At 38.7% G+C, this 16,019-nt stretch overlaps 1 protein-coding gene across 1 annotated transcript in view; it reads left to right on the top strand.

The window, feature by feature from the left end:
- Nucleotides 1-588: 588 nt before the first annotated feature.
- The window catches only part of OPRD1 (opioid receptor delta 1), a 32,513-nt gene continuing 17,082 nt past the window's right edge, over nt 589-16,019 (top strand). The window contains exon 1 of the mRNA XM_026676111.2: nt 589-1,132. Coding sequence (XP_026531896.1) covers nt 918-1,132 — 215 coding nt within the window. The 5' untranslated portion in view covers nt 589-917. The remainder of the gene's footprint in view (nt 1,133-16,019) is intronic.

Raw genomic sequence — 16,019 nt, 5'->3', positions numbered from 1 at the left:
ATGTCTTCAGAATCAAAGAATTGGGACAGAGATGAATGATGCCTTTTGTTGAGTTGTTTGTGATCTTGATATCGTGAGGTGATGCTAGCAAGACCTCCACTTTTGTGGGAACAGGCTACCTATGTATCTTTGATTCAAAGCTAGTCTGGAAAAAAAGAAAGAAAAAAAATGAAAGATATCCGGTGTTATTGGGTTATGTCATTGTCAATTATTGGAACTTTTCTCTCTCCCTCTGTCTCCCCAGCCTTTACCTCCATTTAAACACAATTAACAATCTCTAATAGCTGTCTCCATCAGCAACAATATTGTGTGCATATGTGTGTAGAGACGCACTTCCATAATAGCATCAATAACTCCCTAAAAACACATTAGCCAAGGAGACAGCATTTAAATGATGGAACCGAGCAATGGGAATAATTTTCTCCATAACAACCCTTAAAGACTGCCCCCTTCCTTTAATCTGCATCTTGTACGTTGTTTCCAATGTCCAAGAGAGAAGTCAGATTCCCCCCACCCAACCTTTTTTAGAATAAGAAATCACCATCATTAGGAGAGCTTGCGAATTCAGTTTCCTGTGCTCAGCTGCTTGGCAGCAGATAAAGGAGGGAGGCAGTGTGTTGCTGGGGTTTATACAGAAGAACTGCTAGAATAGATGTCAGATTCCACCGGCTAGTGCAACTGCTTTTGAGAGCTCCTACTTCTGACTTGGCTGCCCAGTACCCCCTTTCGCTCTGATTTGAACTTTTGGGTTTATTTGAATGTACTTTGCAAGGGAAAGAGTGAGCCTACCCAAGAGGAGAAGAGCTGGGGGGTTTTCAGCACCGCCACAACGGGACAGCTCCCACGAAGTCTTTGGACTGCAAGCCTTCTGACCCTTTTGTCCTACCACAAACTGGACTCTGGAGCTGCCTGGTATCATGGAGCTGTCCACCATCCCCGGTGCTGAAATCTTTTACAACAGCACCTTGCAGGACCTTAGCTCAAGTTCTCTCACAACTTCAAATGCCACAAATCAATTGCCAATGAAAAATACCACTTCAATCATCATAGCTATTGCTATCACTGCCCTGTATTCCGTCGTGTGTGTGGTGGGACTTTTGGGGAATATCCTGGTAATGTACGGCATTGTCAGGTAAGAAAAAGGTTCCAAAATATCAAACCCAGCTTGTTCTTTGACTAGATGAGAGGAGGTTTTATGCCTATGTGACTTGGCTGGATGCCACAGGGGGCATTGGAAAGAAAGAAGCCATGAAGTAGACGTGTAGGGAGACTGGGAGAACTGTGTGCAGCATGAACTCGTGACATAAACTTGTAACGTAATGTAGTCTGTGTGAAAGAGTGAAAGGAAAGTCACTTGCATGCCAAATGAATTAATAACCAGGATTAAAAAGAATGCTGGTTGTGCATTGAGTGGAAATAGAGTGACCGTTTGAAGTTGATGAAGGAAATTTAGAGCCATATCTGTGCATTCAGCAATGCACTATCATGTGGAAGTTAGGATAGAAATGGAACATTAAAAATGTGGGTTTTGTGACTCAAGAAATGATGTGCTTCACTGCATGCATTTTAACTGCAAAATGAAGGTGCATCCTATGTTACTATTATTATGGTTTTAGAAAATTGCCATGCCTGATACATGCCTGGAGCAATGTAGTTTTTACAGTGCTAAAAATTCTGCCCACTGTGAATTTTATGTTTGGCTATATATGAATGAAGAGGGAGACTCAAACAGGAGCTACAAAGATGCAATGACTTTTCAAATAGGAGTATCTTGATCAGGCAGAATAAACTCTAAGATATATTCCCTCTCAGTTTGTGAAGACGAAAAACATTGTTTCTTTCAATTCATGTCAAGAGAGGCATGTATGTACCTGTATGGGAGATACCAATTTTTCTAGGAATGCAAGAGAGGTTCAACATGTCAAACAAACAGAGATCATGAAATATGTGCTTTGTTAGTATATTGTCCTCAGCATAGCTCCCTTCAAATATGTTGGACTACAAGTCCAAGAATTTTAGGCTGCCTGGAAATTATGGAAACTGTAGTCCCTCATACCTGAAAGATATTTGATGGGGGGGGGGCAAGAATATTTCATAACGTGGTCTATGAGAGGTCATTTTTATTGTACTGAGAAATTTCCAAGATACCTCATATTTTTCTGGTGGAGGTAATAGTGCTATTAGAACAGTTAATGGTGAAGTGTAATCTTATCAAATAAATTCAGATCCTTGACAGGATCATTAAACACTTCTGCAATCACTTTGGTTTAGGTCTAATGAACCTGCATTCCAGCCATTAGTCACAACAGAGAAATATTTTTAATCCTGATAATTACCAACTATGAGACTACCACCAAGTCTCTTTTCTGTCTAGAAATGCTGAGTTTAAATCTGGGAAATGCTGAGTTTAAATCTGTAACCTTCACAGAGTTACAGTCCCTTTATTTTTGTGCCTAGAATTATAACGAGAAAGTTGCTTAAGAATTGCATTTGCACTTCCCTCCTTCTGCCTCTTTTTATTTTTTTAACTAAAATGCTGTAACTTCTGGTTAGGTCTAGCCAAACAAAGAACTGACCTCTCATTTTTGTTTCAAATGACATATTATGCAAACAAACAGGCCCCATTTAGTGAACTGGGTTGCTCCCTTTGGAGGCTGTGTGAGTCAGCATTCACACATTCACATCTGAGGAAAGAGTGCCAATGTGGATTCCCCCCCTTCCTTTGTTGTTTCTGAGTCACGCAAAGCAGATAAATGGTTTGCTTTCATGCAAGCAATTCAAAAACCCCAAAACAGATTCCTGCCTTCTTTTTATATTTGGCAAAGACAAAGCTTTGGCAAAGTCATCATTAATATGCAATGCCCCCCCATTCTCAGGAAACACAGAACTTGGCATGCCCAGGAAATTGTATTTTGGGCTCAGAATACCAAAAATCTGTTTCTGGAGTAGAATACCGCAATAATGTAATTTGTGTCTACCAACATTTCTTCCCCTTATATTTTCCCATTTCGCTTCCCAATGGCTGACTGAAATGATACAACAGTTTACGTAAATATAATAACTTGGAGCAATTACAAAGAACATTTAGGATTACTGAATGAAAATATTCCATCTGTTAGCATTTGCAAACCCTCATGAGAAAATGCCTTTGCTATTTTCGAGCTTTTGTACAATTTTCAATTTTGTCCTAGACTTATGTGGTCTAATGGCTTGATGCCCTTTTCTGCAAATGGGAGCCGCGATATCAAATATTCTGAAAAACTCTTTGTCTGAGAGTTCTGAAGAGAATTGGTCATGAAGTGCAAAACCATACATAACTATTGATAAATAACTCCTAGCACATTCGGTATAATTGATTTCAAGATCTGCAACCTGCATCTCCTTGATTAAGACCAAATACTAGCCTCTCCCGTTAGGGCTTTGCTATTTCAGAAGTTGGAAGATTTCTGCAGAAATCTGGATGACAATTAGGTAGCTTCAAAGAGATGCAGAAAAAGAGATTGCAGCTCAGGGTTGAACTACATGGTCCTTGGTGCTCTCTGAACTTGATTGTTTTCTTGCAGATGTTTCATTACTCAACTGGTTGTTCCTTGATTAGGATATTGTTCCATTGTTGTTAGATTGGAATACGAGAAGTAAACAATACTCCAGTCAAGGAACAACTCAGAAAAACACTCCAACAGCCCAGGAACCACTGAGTCCCTTCCCACCAACACTGATGAAGCAATACACTACTATATAAAATAAAAACAAATGTCACACCCTCCTAGCAATGATGATCTTGCCTAGTTTGGTATTGAACCATCTGCAAGAAAACAACCAAATTCAGAGAGCACCAAGAAGGGAGGTGAAGAAAACCTAACTCTTTGCTCTCATCTGGATTGTTGCAACCCAGAACCGGTAGCCTTGCTGAATGTGTATGCAAGAGTTTGCCTAAATTATCAACCACATTATCTAGACGCTGTGTCTGATGCAGTTTATAAAAGTTTACAAACCCTTGATTTGTTCATTCGGCTGCGAAATGCCAAGAGATTAACAAACTGTGTTGTCATTTTCTTTTCTGAGCTAAACTGCTAATGTTGATAGTTAGCATAGTTAAAAACTCTCCTCCTTCTGATAAAACTACCATGTTTTATCAGAATCCATGGAACATGCATGGATTACAGCTTGGAACAATTGATTTGAAAGGCAAAATAAGATTTTTAGCATGGATTTGCACGTAGCACCTGTCAGTAACTAACAAAATGTGTCTGCTCTTAAAATTGCACAGCACAGTCATATTTTGCCTTCAAGCCAGACTGCTGCACAATCCTAACCCTAACCAAATTTGTTTGGTTGCTAAGATGGGGACTTAAACCTGGAATCATAAAACTGGATGGTTTTAAGCTTCCATTACCAATTAAGCTTCATCTTTCAAAGAGTTGGGACTTTTTCCAGAACTGCCAGTCAAGGAAAAACGATGAGGAAGAGAACAAATTTAAAACACCCAAAACCAAGCTCACGCACCAGTTCCAAAAATAATACTTCATCTAGTGACCTTTTGAGATTTTATAGACAGTTGATGGATTGGAAGCAGTTAGATGATCCCTGGGAACAATCAACATAACAAGCTGGTTCAGATATTACTTCAGACTTTCAAGAAGAGATTGGACTGCCATTTGTCAGAAATGGTATAGGGTCTCCCGCGTGGGCAGGGGGTTGGACTAGATGACCTACAAGGTCCCTTCCAACTCTGATTTTCTGTTAATGGTTCCTGGTTGCCATAAGGAACAGTCTCACTGGTACAGTGACTGGCACATTACTTTACTTATTCATTTTTAAAGTGTCACAATATTCTACGATAATGAATTCCACAGGTAAGCCGGGTGTCTCTTGGAATGCTTGGTTTGGCCAAGCATGTCACCTTCAGCAGGTTAGAATGATTGAAATATCATATTTTCACAGTTTCCCATCTTTGCTGGCTTCAAGCCACTGAAAACAATACGGCAAAAATGCAATAATTAATTAATCTTCTACCCATGACTCTGATTTCTTTGACCCGTTCTAAGTGGAGCAGCTTTAGGAAGCAGATTAGAGGCTGTGTTTGGTTCAGAAAGCAACTGCTGCTTCTCAGTATAATTCTATTTATATTTGGCAGTTTATCAAAATCCCAGAGCAGATAGCAGCAGTAATAAAGCAGTCACATAAAATAATGAAAGGCTATTACAAACTTTAAAAATAAGCCAACCTAAATAAACACTGACAAAAGAAACAAGCCATCAACCAGTCATCAATAAACCTTCTTAAATATACAGGGAACAAGGGAATCTTAGGCAAATCTCTTTGGGGAGGGTACCAGTCTGACATGGGGTACCACCACAAAAACATGGGGTACCACTTCTGTTTCCATCATGTGAGGCCCTTTCCCTCAGGACAATGAGTCAGACCATCTACTCCCAGGGTAAGTATGTAGGCAATTTAAAGTTTTGAAGTCTATTATCAATGCTTTGTCTGTCCAGATAACATAGAATATAGTTATGAAGACCCGGGGCATGGCATAAAGGCAACACAGTCAAATAATCAACAAGAGTCCCTTTATTATCTCCAACTTTGCCCCCAATGTCCAGGTTATCTTCTGGCTGGAGAAAACCTCTCCCAGGAACAGCCTTTGACCGCAGAGAATTAAGTCCAAAACATGAGCAACACAAACTGTAACTTTAAGTCCAATCAAACCAAACTGAGGTAATGAGTTTGGCAGGGCAGGAGCAAGAATTCCAGACATGAGGGCATGGCAAAACTCAAGGGTTGGGAAGATGCCAGGAACACAGATAAGCAACGACAACACAGGATAAAGTCACAATTGCTCCCAGCAGCTGCTGAAATTAGCATTCAGTTCTTATAAACTTTCATCTCAGGTATGCCTAATGAAGGGAATCAGGGCCCTTTCCTCCTCCATAAGCCATGCAACCCACGTTGCTCTCTTCTCCGTTCCTCCTTGCATGCCCTAAGATGAAGAGGGGACGGGCCTGGGTCTTCCTCTAAACTCCCTCTCCCTTGTTCTATCTCTCCCCTGCTCTGCCCAGCCAGACTTTGCCCTTCCCCAGCCTCCTCCACAGCCAACGGAGCCACACTCCCATTCCCTGTCAGCTGTTTGTCTTCCTCCTCAGATTCCAACTCTGACAGGGGCATGACAATAGTATCATAGGCTGGAAATGACCTCAGAGGTTTTCAACCCCCCTGCTCAAGGCAGGAGATCTTATACCGTCCCAGTCAAATGGTTGGCTAGTCTAATGTCAGCGTTCCAAGTTATGCACCCAGTGGAACAACCGGTTCGATGGGTACACACTGCATGCGTGCACCATTTTTAAAAATAGAAAGAAAACTTACCTTTTACTGCAGCCCAGGTGAGTAAAAACAACGGAGGTGTGGCAATCTGAGCTGCCGCATCGATCAGCTGGGCTTCAAAGGAAATATAGCACAGAATAGAGCAAGGGTGGGTGGGCAGGGCCAAATGATTGCCGGAACTACCAGTTCACCCGAACCTGTCCGTACCGGCTGAATCCCACCCCTGGATGCACCCATTGAAAGCAGAACTGCGAGGCAGGTAGATTCCTCTAAGAACATGTTTATTGGTTATATCATATCGGCACAGCTGGTGAAAACCAACTCTGAAAGTTCCCACAGTTTTCACTTAATTAAAAGAATGAATCTTTCCCCCCTCTCCAGTGTCATTGGCAGGGGTGGGGTATTTTCAACTGATGTAACAACTGGTTTGGTGAGCGCACGCAGCATTTGAAAACTCAGAATTTCAGCTCTAATGCTTACCTTCTACTGCAGCCCCAGTGAGTAAAACAGCTGAGGCGCGGCAATCCACTGTGCCGCATGAATCAGCTGAGCTGCAAAACACGGAAATAAAGGAGAGACTAGGCCAAGAGTCTTCAAACTTGGCAAGTTTCAGACTTGTGGACTTCAACTCCCAGAATTCCTGAGCTAACATGACTGGAGGAGGAATTTTGGGAGTTGAAGCCCACAAGTCTTAAAGCTGTCAAGTTTGAAGACCCCTGGACTAGGGTATGGGCAGGTGGGCATGGCCAACTGATCCTTGGAACTAGCAGTTCGCCCTAACCGGTCCAAACTGGTAGAATCCCATCCCTGGACTCATCAGTTACATGGTCCAATAAATACAGCTGGCAGGCTCCTCTCCTCCTTCACCAGCCATCTGTTATGATGACCTTGGTTCCCACAGGAAAAAATTTTATTTTGACTGTAAGCTATCTACTTCCCTCCTCCCCTTCTTTCTCAGGCTTCATGGCAACTTTGAGGCAGCACAAGATGCCTCTTCAGCCAGGTTCGCTTTGGAGTTGAAAACCTCCAGTGATGGAGCACCCACAGCTCTAGTAGGCAAGCTATTCCATTGCTTAATTGTTCTCATGGTCAGAAAAATTCTCCTTATCTCTAAAAAGGATCTCTCTTTAACAAGCTTCCACTTCTTGCTTCTTGTCCTGCCTTCTGGTGCTTTGGAGAAGAAATCAGTCCCCTCTTCTCTGTGAAAGCCTTTCAAATAGTAGAAGACACAGAGATGGTATCCAGCAGGTTCTGGCCAGTTCTGGAGAACCAATAGCGGAAATTTTGAGTAGTTCAGAGAACCGGCAAATCGCATCTCTGACTGGCCCCACCCCCATCTATTCTCTGCCTCCTGAGTCCCAGATGATCGGCTGGGTCTTCTTTGGTTGCCCTGCATAGGAGAATGGAGCTGGAAATCAGGTTAGAGGGGTGGGGACGGAATGGGGATTTTACAGTATCCTTTCCCTGCCACTCCCAAGCCACACCCACACAAATTGGTAGTAAAATTTTTTGAATCCCACCACTGAGAAGACAGTTATCATGTCCCCCTCAATCCTTTTCTTCAATAGGATAGACATACCTATCTCCTTTAAACGTTCATCATACGATTTAACCTCCAGATCCTTTATCATCTTTGTTACTCTTCTCTGGCACTTTCTAGGGTCTTAGCATTTCTTTCGTAATATTGTAGTGACCAGAACTGTATAGACCAGAACATTAATAGCTCAGTTTACACACATTATAATTTCCAGTTGATTTTCAAAATATGCATTGCAATAGCTTGGATGAGAAGGACCCTGCTGAGCTGCTAAAATCAGGAAAAGCATGTAAGAAACTCATTTGTTCTCAGGTCTGTCTTCTGTGAAAGAGACACCAAAGCCAAGCTGTACGACGTTGAGAAGTTAATGATCAGCATTATTACAGAAGGTGCTTAGCCTACCATTTACCATGGCAGTTAAAAGTCTAATTGCATTTACTCAGGTTTAGCTTAGTTAGAGGTAGCCTTGTTTATTCTTTGGTGGTTTAGGATCTACATAAATGCAGCTTCATTTATGGTTAAGAAAATTGGGAAAGCACAGAACATGGATTAACTCAGGAACCAAATTAAGCATGTTTGCAAACACTGGCCTTGAGTAGCTCCTGTGAAACTCTTGCTTTCTAGGAATCCTAACAAGAGAAAAGAAAAGAAAAGAAAAGAAAAGAAAAGAAAAGAAAAGAAAAGAAAAGAAAAGAAAAGAAAAGAAAAGAAAAGAAAAAAAAACAAGGGAAAGGGAAAGGAAAGGAAAGGAAAGGAAAGGAAAGGAAAGGAAAGGAAAGGAAAGGAAAGGAAAGAACAAAAGAGAACGGAAAAGAATGAAGGAAAGGAAAAGGAAAAGAAAATAAGAAAAGAAAAAGGGAAGGGAAAAGAAAAGAAGAAAAGAAAAGAGAAAAGGAAAAAGAAAGAAAGAAAGAAAAGAAAAGAAAGAAAAGAAAAAAGGGAAGGGAAGGGAAAAGAAAAAAGAAAAAGGAAAGGAAAGAAAAAAGAAAGATAAAAAAAGGAAATGGACGGGAAAAGAAAAGAAAAAAGGAAAGAAAGAAAAGAAAAAGAAAAAAGAAAGAAAAAAAAGAAAAAAGGAAAGAAAGAAAAGAAAAAAGGAAAGGAAAGGATGCCCAGTATAAATTTTTGCACAACAGCTTAAAAGCTACAACATGCTAAATTGGGAACTTAGGACAATTTAGCACAACAGTGCTAGAATCAAGGCATTGCCAGATTTTAAAACAACATTTATTGATTTGGGGTCATCACAATCGGAACACAGCAATCATCCCACAAGGACACTTAGCCCCAGCTTTCAGTGCAATTGGTATCAGCATGGATTCACAGGAGGAAAATAAACCCACCCTATAAAGTATTGTCTGAATTGAAGTCATAAACAATCTGCACATTCGCTGGCCAAAAACTTATTAACCTTCTCTCTGGTTTAGCACCCCCCACTCTACCCCCCATGTAGATTTCTTGCTGGTCTAGTTTTCAGTGGAGCATTAATTTCGCAAACCTTTTATCAGTAGCATAACATTTGAGAGCATCAAAACTGTATCACCTGCAAATAGATTTAAAAGAGAAGTCTTCCAATTTTTATCTTATTCAATCATCGTACCAAAGCTAGCCCCAAATTTAAATTCACTGCATATTTCTTTTAAAAATGGTAGTTTCTGAGAATCAAAGACTTTAAATATATCTAAAGAACATAATGGCTAGTAAAGATTTGTAAACATTTAATAATTTCCCTATAAGGATAGATGTATTTCAATTTGGAATAAAACCAGATCCATTTGATTATTTTACTTATAATACTTTTAATAGGTTCACTTACTTAAAATCATTTCTAATAAGTTCCCATGCTCTCCAGTCAGCTAACGATATTAAGGAATTAAAGGAATTTGCAAAGGTGTCTGGACTATCAGTTAATTTTCAGAAATCGTATTTAATGTTTTCTGCACAGGCACCCCAAAATTCAGAAGATTTCTATGATTTGGGGGATACCAATTGTAGATAAATCTTGAGAATATTTAGGCATTGCTAGTATTATTAATTATTATTATTATTATTATTATAGAATATTAATGCAGTTTATATTAATAATTATATGTCAACATGAAAGAAATTAAATAGGGAAATGAATGGATTTCAAAACATTTTAACATTTTAGGGCAAACTGCAAAGTAAAAATTAAATTATTTTCAAGGCTCGACTTTCTATTTCAATACCTCCTAACAGAAATTCTGGAACAGGCTTTCAAATATTAGCAAAAAAAAAAAAAAAAAGGAAAGAAAAGAAAATTACCTGTTCTGCTTTCAAACAAAAATAATGGTAATAAATACAGGTAGAAAGATATTATACAAACCTCCGAACTGTTGCAGCATCCCTGGGGTTACGTTATCAAAATACAGTCATTTGGTGGCTGACTCATATTTATGACGGTTGCAATGTCTTGGGGTCATGTGAGCCCCTTTTGCGACTTTCTGACAAGCAAAGTCAACAGGGAAGCTGGATTCCCTTAACAAACATTTTACAAACTTAACAACTGCAGTGATTCACTTAACAAATGTGGCAACAAAGATCGTAAAATGGGGCAAAACCAGTTCTGGAGAACCAGTAGCAGATATTTGAGTAGTTTGGAGAACCAGCAAATCCCACCTCTGACTGGCCCCGCCCCCATCTATTCTCCACCTCCCGAGTCCCAGCTGATTGGCTGGGTCTCCTTTGGTTGCCCTGCACAGGAGAACGGAGCTGGAAAGCAGGTTAGTGCGGTGTGGAAGGAATAGAGATTCTTCCCCTGCCACGCCCACCAAGTCATGCCATGCCCACCAAGCCACTTCCACAGAATCGGTAGTAAAAAACATTTGAATCCCACCACTGGGCGAAACTTACTTAACAACTGTCTCACTTAGTGACAGAAATTTTGGGCTCAGTTGTGGTCATAAGTCGAGGACTACCTGTACCTTACATAGATATATGCGTGGTTCCAGTTCCTTTATACGGTAGTTTTTTTCCTATATTTTCTGTATTTTCTACATATCTATTTCTTTATGTGGAACTTGGGGTTATGTTAATGTAGTTGCCTGATATTATTTGTTAATCATAGTGCAATAAAAATGATGGGAAAATAACCTGTAATGGAACAGCCAGGTGGATATGACCTTTCAACACAATTTTTCCACTACTATGGATTTGAATTTTCATTGCTTCCAAGGGTTATGGCTGCTTGAAGCTCATTGGTATCGGGGGAGTTTAGGCTGCTAAATGTTCCTTGAATTTTCAGAATTTTGTGGGGGCTCACTCCTTTTTATTTTTCAAAATACAAACTTGGAAAGAACTTTGGTGAAAGTGAGTTTGCCTGATCTTCTGCATTTAGCAGTAATGGACTGGGGACTGACTGCAGAATTCAACTGTTTATTTATTTATTTTAATTAAATTATATGGCAACACTAGATAGCTAACAACAAAAAAACAGCAATTAGGAGTTTTAGAAATAAAAATGTACAATGGGTAGGATAGGATGGGGCAGGATAGGATAGGATGGGGCAGGATAGGATAGGATAGGATAGAATAGAATAGAATAGAATAGAATAGAATAGAATAGAATAGAATAGAATAGAATAGAATAGAATAGAATAGAAAATATGGAATGGAATGGAATGGAATGGAATGGAATGGAATAGAATAGAATAGAATAGAATAGAATAGAATAGAATAGAATAGAATAGAATAGAATAGAATATAGAAACCCTATACCATTTCAGAGAAATGGTTGTCCAGTCATCGAGCAGAACAATCAATAGAAACCTTTCAGCAGGCCATTTAACCTCCCCATCCAGCTCCTGGAACATATCCAGATCTTCAACCCTTTACAAATACCAAGAACTGCACTTTTAATATTGAAAAAACAGGTTTTGGGCCTTTACGCCTGTCTCAGCAGCCAAAAAGGAAAGTAGGTAAGATCTCCAAAAGAATAGAACTCCAGCAACTCTTCCTTTCTTGCAGTTTCCCTTTTTCTTTCTTTCCCTTCTCCCCAAGAAATCAAAATGAGCTTTGCAAAATAAAATCAATGAGGCATCTTTATTTAATGCGCATGGTGAGAACTGGATGTGGAATTCAGATGATTTGCTCCAGGATAAACCTGGAGACGTGACCAGGTTTTGAGTCACAAAATGCAGCAGTATTTTCTTTCCATTTTTCCAACTGCACACAGATGTCTTGATATGTGTAAAACCAGGGAGGTATAATTTAGATGATCAAAGTACTGTAGGCGTTTCCTAATTCGTCTAAGGGAGGTTAGGAAGGGATGTGTTTGTGTCTGGTTTGGAATATTCTTGACTCTTGACAAATGTATCTTTTCTTTTATGTACACTGAAAGCATTTGCGCCAAGACACATTCCTTGTGTGTCCAATCACACCTGGCCAATAAAGAATTCTATTCTATTCTATATATCCAAAACAAAGTTAGAACAGAACAAGACCAAATCATGTGATTTAAAGAACTTCCAACTTTTTACAGCAAGACCATAAAAAGTCTGTCCTTTTTGAAACATTATTCTGGGCGATCCAGTAAACCCATAATTATATTATTGAAGAATTATACTTGCAATTTTTAAATCATAAAAAGCTGCATTGCTAAGTTTGAAAGGAACCAAGAATTCTACTCATAAAGTTGGCTGTATCTTGAAGCTTTTCCCCAGTGTTGTTTTGCTTCATTGCTTTAAAGTTTTGTTCAGATTGTGGTAAATATCCTAAAGGTAGAAGTAGCTAAGCCTTCCACAAATGCTAAGACGAAACAAGCTTCTCGAATGATATCAATCCATATAAAATCACAGTGTGACTTTTCCTTGATCGAAGGCTGCATTGGGTATTTGAGTGACACGGCGTAGGATCCCATTGGGCTGCACTCCAAAAAAAATTCATGAATGGCACCAGAGCAAAAACAAAATATAATTTCACTTCAACTTGCATTTGATTAAAATCATTATATTAAATGTGATTATTCTGTGGTGATTCATGTAAATATTTTTCCCGGCACATTAAAATATCATTTGCTAAGAATTTTTGAAAGTCCCAAGCCACAGTTTAGGGTTTGGAGGGAACTATGTAGCTTTGATGAATTAAATTTTGCCGTTCAGCCCTAAAGAAGCCTATGGCTTTTCAAGACCTACTGAAATTCTACTCCTGAGGCTCAACTATTGACTACCCTGGAGCAGAGATAGAAAAGCTCCTTATAGCTAAAGATTTAAGATCAGCTCAACTTCATTATTTCAAACTTGGTCTGGGAATACTGACCAAAGAAGCTTCGGGCAATTCTGTGGAAAGCTGCATTTGGCTCCTATCTGACTCCATTTTGGACCTTTCTGCCTGGCAGTGTTAATACTACTTTATAGTGCCTTGGTAAGACCACACTTGGAATATTACATAGATAACCTTTATTGTCATTTTTAACTGTGGACATACTGGCACACATTAAAAATAAATTTCTGTTGCCTGCTCTCAAAAGTGCACACATACAAACATACATATACACCTACTACACACACACACACACACACACACACACACACGTACATGCACCTCTTGGATGGGAGCTAGGCATGTGAAAAGACACCTCTGAGACCCTAGAACAGTGGTCTCCAAACTTGGCAACTTAAAGACTTCTGGACTTCAACTCCCAGAATTCCTCATCCAGCTTTCTGGCTGAGGAATTCTGGGAGTTGAAGTCCACAAGTCTTTAAGTTGCCAAGTTTGAGGACCCCTGCCCTAGAAAGTGTGCAGAGAAGAGCAATAAAGATGATTAGGGGCTGGAGGCTAAAACATGAAGAACGGTTGTTGGAATTGGGTATGTCTCTAGTCTGGTGAAAAGAAGGACTAAGGGTGACATGATGAAGCAGTCATCCAATATTTGAGAGGCTGCCACAAAGAAGAGAGGGGGGGTCAACTTATTTTCCAAAGCACCTGAAGGAAAGACAAGAAGCAATGGATGGAAAAACTAACCATTGAGAGAAGCAACCTAGAACTAAGGAGAAATTTCCTCACAGTGAGAACAATCAACCAGTGGAATAGTTTGCCTTCAAAAGTTGTGGGTGGTCCTTGTCTGGATAGTATAGCGTTTCCTGCTTGAGTAGGGGGTTGGGCTAGAAGACCTTCAAGGAACCTTCCAGATCAGTTATTCTGCAGGTCTCATTTATTGTATGTATTTATTTATTTGATTTGTCAATCGCTTACAAGATAATAGGTATAAGCATAAACATAGTTATGAATACATGAATTAATTTACAGATTCATTTACAGATGAATTACATTTACAGACACAATATTGATAAGCAAATCAGAGAGAAGATCATGCATCCTCCAGATCGTTTCCAGGGTTATTTATTCAATAGAACAGTAATTGTGAAGCTGCGAATGATACTTCAACTGGCACTTAGGAATGAGGCTGGAAAGCGAAAAGCTGTGGCAAGTGCCGTATGAGCCTAGCATTATTAAAATGGGATAATTATACTTGGTCTGTATTGCTTCAAGTTATAGATGGGGACTAAACTTTCTGATGGATTCTTCTCATAAAAGGGAAGGCAAAACAGGCATATATAAAACTGTGTTCCAAAGCTTCTCTTCTTGATGGAAAACCCTTTTGAGGATGAATGCAAAGTTCTTATAAATATCTCTCTCTCTCTCTCTCTCTCTCTCTCTCTCTCTCTATCTATCTATCTATCTATCTATCTAAGGAAATTTATATTGCTGCGTTTTAGTCCTGCCTTAGGCAAGAAAGCCAACTGGGTCACTTTGGGCCAACTGCCCCAAAAACTTGTTTTCAGTGCTGTTGTAACTCCAGTCACTAAATGAATGCTTGTAACTCAAGGACTACCTGTAAGACAGGGGACCAAAGAGGTTACCTGGTGTGTATGCAAAATATCCACAATATCTTTTTTTAAAAAAAAAAAAACAAATTTTATTTTCAAAACAAACAATACATAAATACACATAAACACAAAAACATAATAACATAAAAAATCTCTTTTCTGAAAGTTGCTTAGTCCCGGGTTAAAACTCTTGGTACAGACACAAATTCAAATTCATATTCATTTTACATACCATTTCATATCTTATTAACATTTTCAATTTTCTATATGACTTCTCCTCTCCTTTAAATTTTCTCAATTTTATTTTATTTTATTTATCTCCTCTCAATTCATATCATAATATTTATTATTCTTTGTCTGTTCTATTCCAGCCAGCCATTTATTTTTCTTCTTTAAAAAAAGAAGAAAGACTTCTCCTGTACACTATATGGAGTATGATGCCTTTATCTCTTTCCCCACTTAATATAAAACACATGACATACATTGGGATTCTGTCTGGTACATTCTAAAATTATACTATATTATCAAAAGTAATACAAATCTATTCATTAATATTGATATTCATTCATATCTTAAATGTTTAACTCATTGCTTTTCAATTAAATCACATACTTTTGTGGGAGCCCTATTTTCCATAATTATTCCCCCCCCCACATCACATATTATAGCTCGATATTTCATTAAAATGTTCCTCCTTCTTCTACTTCAAATCTCATTTCACAAAGAATTTCACTAATATACCATATTCTAATCATTAATATTAACAATCATTTATATCTTGAACATTTTATCCATTTCAATTAAATATCATGCCTTTGTGGGAACACTTATGCTTTCAAAAATTATTACCCCCCACCCCACATCACAATCTTGAATCATATTTCATTACAGTACTCCCTTTTTCTTAACCAAAAATTTCACTAATTTATATTAAATATTTTATCACATTTTAAGTTACATATTGTTTCTAATTTTCTATGATTACTTCTAAATACAGGTATAAAAATGCAGTCTTATGTACCTTTCTAGAATCCCCTTAACAATAAGATTTATCCATTATCTCTAAAAAACTTTTGCTTCTTAACATCTTGCTCCCCACCATTAGGGCTTCTCATCCCTTCCTTTCTCTCTTGCTTCTTCTTCTCCTTGTCCTCTTTAACCCCTTGTCTCTCTACCTCCCTTTTATTCTGTTGTTTCTTAACATAATGTCCCCTTTTCACCTTATTCTTCTCTTTTTGGGCTGTTTTTCCAGATCTTAAAGACCTTTTTTCCTTTTTCTCTTGCTTTTTCCCTTCTCCAGTCAAAGTCAT

Source organism: Notechis scutatus, chromosome 8, assembly GCF_049901735.1.
Source record: "Notechis scutatus isolate UNSWTSFEM ecotype Mainland chromosome 8, rNotScu1.2, whole genome shotgun sequence".
NCBI lineage: Eukaryota > Metazoa > Chordata > Lepidosauria > Squamata > Elapidae > Notechis > Notechis scutatus.
This window is presented reverse-complemented; position numbering and strand designations above follow the sequence as displayed.